At 38.3% G+C, this 7,801-nt stretch overlaps 1 protein-coding gene across 1 annotated transcript; it reads right to left on the bottom strand.

Moving 5' to 3' along the window:
• Positions 1-481: 481 nt before the first annotated feature.
• Positions 482-7,583, bottom strand: LOC149961364 (uncharacterized). The gene is made up of 4 exons (XM_090170575.1): positions 7,174-7,583; positions 7,036-7,085; positions 2,183-2,249; positions 482-1,580 (listed from the first exon to the last, which is right to left on the bottom strand). Exons 1-4 carry the CDS (start codon positions 7,345-7,347, stop codon positions 699-701), a joined length of 1,173 nt encoding a protein of 390 aa, XP_090026701.1. The 5' UTR covers positions 7,348-7,583; the 3' UTR covers positions 482-698.
• Positions 7,584-7,801: the final 218 nt, after the last annotated feature.

Genomic DNA, 7,801 nt, shown 5'->3' on the forward strand with positions numbered 1-7,801 from the left:
TTTAAAAATGACCACGTACCAACTATCACAGATTCACAAATAAATTACCAAAAGCCAACTAAAAATTTACCATTTGCAATGGTCGCATTTAGGTCGGCTGTCGACCGAGACCATTAACCGACTTTCCAACCATTTCCCTACCAAACACCGACTAGACTGTGCTGCTGGGTACCAGCATTGTTAATCTGATTTATCTCTGTTTTCAAATACAATACAATATTTATCGAAACGTATTATCGAAATATTTCTTTTTTTTAAACAACTGAATGCTAGTTCCTGGTTAAATTTAATATTTAATTATAATCTATAAAAAATACTTATTCCATATCTTTTAACTTAAAGTTAGACGATTAGTTGAAATTTCACAATATTACTTCCCGGTATATGTATCAACGTTTTGGCCAGGAACATACAGAAGGACAAACATTGAGAAATATGTTATAGATGTATTCACAGTGAATAAAAATCTATAAACCACAAATTTTCAAAATTAGTGCATTTTATTTTCAATTAATATTTTTACATAACTTTCAGAAAGCACTGACTATAAAATTAAAATAGTTATATTTACATGATTCCATTTCAAGCGGGGTTTACAAAAACGTTATTTACAAAAAAACAGGATATAAGAATTTAAAAATTGATAGAAAGTTATGAAACAGAAGTTATGCAATTATTATAAAAAAAATTTCACCAATTTAACAGGCATTAACAAAGTACCAAGTCTGAGCTGGCGTACCATTGCATTCGTGAGAGCCTACAGAAGCCCCATCACCACTCCAAGCGTTTTCCAAGTCCAAACATTTGGAGAAAAAATGTTTTGGACGAAAACGGAAACCGCCATCGAATGCTTGGATAAACCACATTTGATACGGCATACGTGTAAAAGGTTCTACCCCAACATAGGCTTTGTCAGCTGTGGACCCGCCTTTAACGGCTAAAACTTGCCCATTCAAAGCGTTTAAAATCTTATAGCTTTCGTCAGACATTTTTTCGAACTTAACCTTCTGGTATGAAGCACCAATCAAGGTATAGGTGCAAGTGAAACCCCAACTATAACAGCCAGTCAAAGCTCTAGCGCTAGATTTACTTAGAAGATAGTACCATTGACCTGGTCTCGGATCTGCTGTGTAAAATTGTACGGAACTGAAATCTGAAGATTTTACATTTGAGGGAATGGAAATGTACAAGTCACGAACGCCCGTGTCCAGAGGGGAACTGATGTCGAAGGTTAAGACATTGTCTTCTGACGTATTCGTACTGGCTCTCAATCTTAGTTGCGGCGGAGGCTTGTTAGCATCATCGAAGTGAATGGAAACCTTGTCCTTGAGAATCTTCAAAGCATCGGCAGATTTGATACCCAGGGACACTTTGGAGGCTCCGAAAGGTCCGAAATCAAAGTTCTTCAAAAGGAACAAGTTCTTTTCCACATTATACGCCACCGCTGGCTCGGCCAAAGAGTGCTTTTCGAAGGCCCAAGTAATCGGTCCATCTGTGTTGAGAACCGCTTTATTGAGGTCTGGCACCGTCGCTAAAGTGGTGCATTTCATTAAGGCCAAATATGCGAGGAACAAAAATACCTGAAATGAAAAATTACATTTTAAAGGGTAACATTATGAATGTAGCATTGTCTCGTATTTTATAGTTAGTTTTGCAGGTGGTTAAAGGGAATATAACCTCAACGCGTTCCTTGTAAAAGACCTTTAACAATTTTAGGAAGAATTCGCTAACTAGCACCAATACATGTTTATCTAAAGCCATAGGAGGGAGCAGTCAATAGTCGAAGTGTTGGTGTCCCTCACCCAATATCTACGATTCTATACCCTTTAAAGCGTTACCCACGCGATATATAAAAACATCAATTACAATGTTCAACTTAAAAAAGCGTTGAATGAAATATGTTGTAGGGAGGGGTGGAGCTAAGGAAGTACGGCGTAATTGGAGGATCTTAAAATTCATTTTGCACGTGAAAATACGCCGCCATGTAAGGGTATAAAAGCAGGTAAATAAGCCTCACGATGTAAAGATACTGTCACGCGCAAAAACGTTATTTTGAAATCGGTCAATTCCGCTTGGCATATGCCAAGACGCAAAAACCTAAATTGTTATCTAATTTCCATTCCCTAATTTTTCCAGGTTTGTATGAACCTTAGCACACATCGCAACATATCATAAATATTACCAATTTCGTAGCCATTTTCTTGAAAAGTAGATAGGTGTCGACAAAAGAGGATGTCTTACAGTGATCCCTAAAGAATAATAAAAATATGTACATTTAGGTTTGAAGTTGCTGTTGACGTTCTTACACAAAGAGTTGGTACAATCACGATTAGGTGTATTGCTATGCAAAGCATCATAGATATTCGGACATGGGCTGGAATCTCTTATTCTTTCTAAATATGACTTCTCTGCAAATAGGCCTTTGCGCAGGGTGGTCTGGTTTATACCCAGTTTAATCATTCGTTTAAGACTTTAAGCCGAAAACAAATCTGGTTTTGATTATGTTGTGGTACAGTTTTGCGAAGATACAAAGTGAAGTTGAAGCTATTCGAAATGTAAGAGGCGGACTGACGACTTTTAGGTCCGGTGCCCATTTGAGCCTCACAGCTCCAACTCCTTATTCAAACTACAGCAGCACGACCGGCTGCTTAATAGGGAAACCGCACTCTTTAAGTCAAATTTCTCCGAGGCTCAAGTGGGATTTTGCCTTCTTTCACACGTGGCCAGTAATTTTCTAGTAATAACAATATCTAATTTTTGATAAACTGCATTGCAACAGGTCATTTAACAGTGGTTAAGGGGAAACTAAACCGTCCGGTAGGGTTGTAGCAAGCCCTACCACAGCTATCAGCTAGCGTCCCTATATTAACTACTGCTGTAAGACCTTCGCAAAGGGGAAACACTCGAGAGAAAACCCCTTTTAACAGACAAGGAGAGCAAACTCGACTGGTTCCTGGGTTTTCACCCTGACCCACCACCTGGGATCGAACCTCTTGCTGCTAGGTAAGAGTGCTGATCACTCTGCCACCTCGCCTTAACCATTATTAATCATTAAGCTAATAATAACAGCTAAGGTAGGGTGAAAAAATTCAATGGCAACAAACCTTGAGGGTTGCTCGTCTAACTAAGCCTTCTGTTGGGACTGGTATCCGGAAAATCAGCTTCGCAATAATTATCCAAAGTGTCTGTGGTCTGCTTTTTATACTATTCGTTTTATGGGCGTACCTTGGTTGTAATTATCTGTCATTTATACCGGGAAGTAATATTGTGAAATTTCAACTAATCGTCTAACTTTAAGTTAAAAGATATGGAATAAGTATTTTTTCTAGATTATAATTAACTATCAAATTTAACCAGGAACTAGCATTCAGTTGTTAAAAAAAGAAATATATCGATAATACGTTTCGATAAATATTGTATTGTATTTGAAAACAGAGATAAATCAGATTAACAAATACAATGCTTGTATATAATTGATAACCCCAAGTCCTGTTAATTTGCTCAAAAACGTTAACGGACAATCTCGACAGTAGAAAATAATTTATAAAAAATTGTACATAGTTTTCTAGGGAGTATTTTTGGTGGATTAATGAATTTCACATTTCTACCACCAGGTTTTACAGAAGCTCCTTGGCGTTTAAGCAGAAGATTTTTCGATTTAGTTTCTACTCCCTTAAGCGGGTGTCCAAGTTGACAATTCTGTACATGACCAATTTGAAGGTCCTTCGGTCAAAGTGGCTAAAACTAAGGCCACATTCACTATTGGAAGAAAGTGAACAAATTGGTACAAATCCTGTTCCAAGTAACGACTCCGGGAAGTGCTGTATAAAGACGTTTTAATTAATTTTTTGGAGCACGGTATGCTAAGAGATAAAAATAGTTTAGACAGAACTAACTAAAAAATATTTTTACATTTAGTAAACGCATTTCCCTTATCGGTATTCGGATAGATCTGTCCCCCTTTATGGGTCCAATTTGATCGAAGGTCCCACCTCAAGATACCCGCCTATATTATTTTCCTTTTAATTTGAGGTTCGCGCTCTTTGGGAGAGATCTTATTTTATTCTACAGCACCGACTGAAAAATGTTGTAGATACTTATTTTATTATAAGGGTGAGACTATTTGCTCGAAAAACTTATTTTATTTTATTTTATGAATTATTCCTGGGACCGTTTTCTGCGGAGCCCAAAATCAACGGCCCCTCTTCAAAATACAGATTTCACAAGGTAGTGAAAGGGTTAACCAATCACTGCCCTCGTAGCCAAAGTTTTATATTTTACAAAATTTCCAGAGGGAACGCTAGCAACGGACGGTCCGCCGTGGGGATGACGTGGCCAAAGGAATGTGGCCGAAAAGAACCCGTCCAAAAGATAATCCCTTTTCCCGACCGCTCGTCGCCAGTGTTTTCTCTTTATAATAGATTGTCAACGGTTTTCGGATAATTACATTTAGAAATATTTATTTTTATTAAGCAAAGGGGTATTTAGATTTAAATTGGTATTATTTAATTATTTAATTTACATTTTAGATGAACGAGAATTACACTTTATATTTACATTTTTATTATTACACAGATATACAAGAAATAAGAAGTTGGAAATGTGAGTTTTCACACCACCCTTACAAAAATTTGTGGCTGTATATTTGCTGCAGTTGGTCGGAAATGAACTGCAATGGAGTACAGTCTAATAATAGTCCAAATTTTTAACTGCAAAGTAGATGGAATTGTCTGGAATTACAGTTGAAATTTCAAAAGAAAATATTTGAGACAATTACAGATTGCAATAACAAAAAGTCTGTAATATGACTGTAATTTGGTTTAAAAAAAGGCATAAATTGCTATGATGAATTCTGCAGCTTGACTGTAAATAGCCTACAAATGTAATCTTGGTATGAGCTTCATTACAGTCGTTTGTAAGCCATCAAAATATTTAAAAAATATAAGAACTGCCCCAGTAGCAAATTTTGGTCGGGCCAACGGAAACATCTTAGGCTGTCGGACCCGGCAAAGTTTCCGCTAAAGGGTCCAAATGTCACAGTCGGCCGATTATACTCTTTTGGTCGGCCAGGAGTCGTTTCATCGATGTAGGCCTCACTTAATTAAGGAACACTAACCCGACTGTGGAATTGCTAGTTTGCCAACTACGACTTTATGACCATCCCCTGTAGCCAAATAGGGTCGGGCACATACCGACTCAGAGTCAGACCGAGAAGCAAGGCGTTTACAGTCAAAGAAAATATCGTCGGCCCGACGTCTTTGAAAATTAAAAAAAAATGGAAAGTCGGTATAACGTCGGCATGAGGGCCAAAATTGACCCCCGACGTTTTACCGACGGTGCGACCCTCTGACGACCTAATTTCGGACTGCGTGTGTTACTGGGGTGATTTTGCAGCCAACTTTCAGTCCTATTACAGCTTATACTAAGACTACATTTGTATAGGCAATTTACAGTCAAGCTGCAGAAATCATCATAGCAATTTTCAACTTTTTTTTAAACCAAATTTCAGTCATATTACAGACTTTTTGTTGTTGCAGACAAAAATCTTTAATTTTTTAGCTGTATTTAGACTTCAACAAAAGTGTAATAAAGTTACTTTTTCGCAGGATGCAAAGTGGCTGAAATTGACCACTTTTCAGCCAAATAACAGTTGCTTTACAAACTATTTACAGATTATAAAAGTCTGCAGCTAAATTGCAGGCATGAAATTTTTGTAAGGGATATTCCTTGAAGGGTTTAATTATTTATGCATTTCTGAAAATAAAACGTATTTAAGAGAACAGAGGGCAAGAAAAATCAAAGGTTTAAGAAAATGTGTGTGGTTTAAAAAGTCTAAAACAGGATTATGAGAGCAGTAGTGCTCGCCAGGGGCGTTCAGACTTTCCAGCTTTTGTTAGTTTATTCACTAATCGGGGGGGGGGGGGAGAAATATGTAGTGCGCAGAGATAAAGTAACTGGCCCACTCTTTTGGGAACCATCAAACATCTTTCCATTGGTTAGGTGACCTCGCTATTTGATAGAGCTAACAATTGAAATGCTTTCTGGTTCAATTTACGAAGAAAAAATTCCTAGCGTAATGTCATAAATAACAAGTATTAGGTAATTCTTTTGCTTGGGCGTATCGCACATTTCCAACAACTGTAGCTAACTTAGCCCATTAAGGTGCCCTTTAATTTATTCGTTAGCTGTGTGACTGTGTCTGGGATTCCAGGCTGGCTGGGCACACCGACACTTTTCGAAATAAATTTCACCAGTTAAGGCTGATTACAGATATTGTATTCGTGGAGTACTCTTAGAGTACACCAAGAGAATACATGAAGTACGCTAAAGGCACACCAAAAGAGTGTACACTAGGAGTACGCTGAAATTACACGAATTGCACTTAAGGTACACCAAAATAGAGTACACTAGGAGTACGCTGAAATTACACAAATTGCACTAAAGGTACACCAAAAGGGAGTGCAATAGGAGTAAGCTGCGATTACATGAATTGCACTAAAGGTACACCAAAAGGGAGTACAATAGGAGTACGCTGCGATTACACGAATTGCACTAAAGGTACACCAAAAGGGAGTACAATTTGATTACGCTGAAATTACACGAATTACACTGAGTTACCCCAACATTAAGCGAAGAGTACGCCGAGAATACGCCTAGATTACGCGAAGGGTACCAAGGAGTAGGTAAGAACACGAGGAGATTACGAACTCATTACAAGAAGCGTGTTCATTTATTACGCTGATTGATCAGCCTCTCGCTGAATACGGAGCAGCTCGTTTTCCTGCCACAAATGATGATTTATTTCAAAGCTTGCAAAGAGAAGGGTATGCGGTTTTAGGCGTGTTTATCGTTGTCAGTAAGATGATCAAACTTATATTGTCAAATCTCGTAACTACGCAACAGCCACATCTCTAAACTGTTGTATAAAAGACAGTCTGTCAGTCTCGCTGACAATGTTTTTTTTATATTATATTAACTATTTTAGGTGAAATCGGGATCACTCATTGAAATCGAATTATTATGAAAGGAATTTACCACAAGCTTTCAATTTCATCCAAAGGTTTTCTGAACTCATCAATGACTTCCTGTGGGAAAAAAAGATTCAAAAAGTATTTCGAATTTATAATCGCATAACTCAAAAGCTTGAAGAAACAGGTAGTTCCTGAAAATTACCATCCGGGTGCCGGGTGCTCGTTGAGTAGGCGTCCTGGCGGTCGGTCTCGACGGGCGTTGGGCATACAGGCAGTAAGTATTCCAGTGAGTGTAGATCGTGATAAGTTGGCGGTATGTGGTGATAAGTAGTGTGGCTGTCGTCATGAGGTATCGAATGTGGTAAGGTTGGAGCATCCAAGAGAGGAGTATGAGATGATCTGCTTCGACTTAAATTCGCCCAGTGGCCCCAACGAGAGCAGTTGTGGCACAAAGGGGCAGCGGCCGGGCACCGCGCTTGACAAGAGTGGAGTAGTCCACAGTTCAGACAAGCAGTAGCGCCGCCAGAATTTTTTCCCAAGTAGGCACCGATGAATTTAGAGGCCGCCCTCTACGCACGTTTTTTTCTTTTAACTTAACTCTCCGTTTTGAAAGAGTTCACCGTGTTTCTTATTGCAAAATTCGGTGAAGCTAAAATTAAATTATTTTTTTCACTTGTCCCCCAGTTTAACCAACATTTAGATATCCAATATCCCCAATTCCAATAATCCCTTATTTTAAATATTTAAGTCGTTTTACTCAATGAATGACACTCTACGATTAGAGCTCTTCCCAAATTCATCAACCACTAACATCGGATGTTCTTTTAAAT

The sequence above is a fragment of the Leiobunum rupestre genome, chromosome 1 (assembly GCF_980474605.1).
Source record: "Leiobunum rupestre chromosome 1, qqLeiRupe1.1.hap1, whole genome shotgun sequence".
Classification (NCBI taxonomy): Eukaryota; Metazoa; Arthropoda; class Arachnida; order Opiliones; family Sclerosomatidae; genus Leiobunum; species Leiobunum rupestre.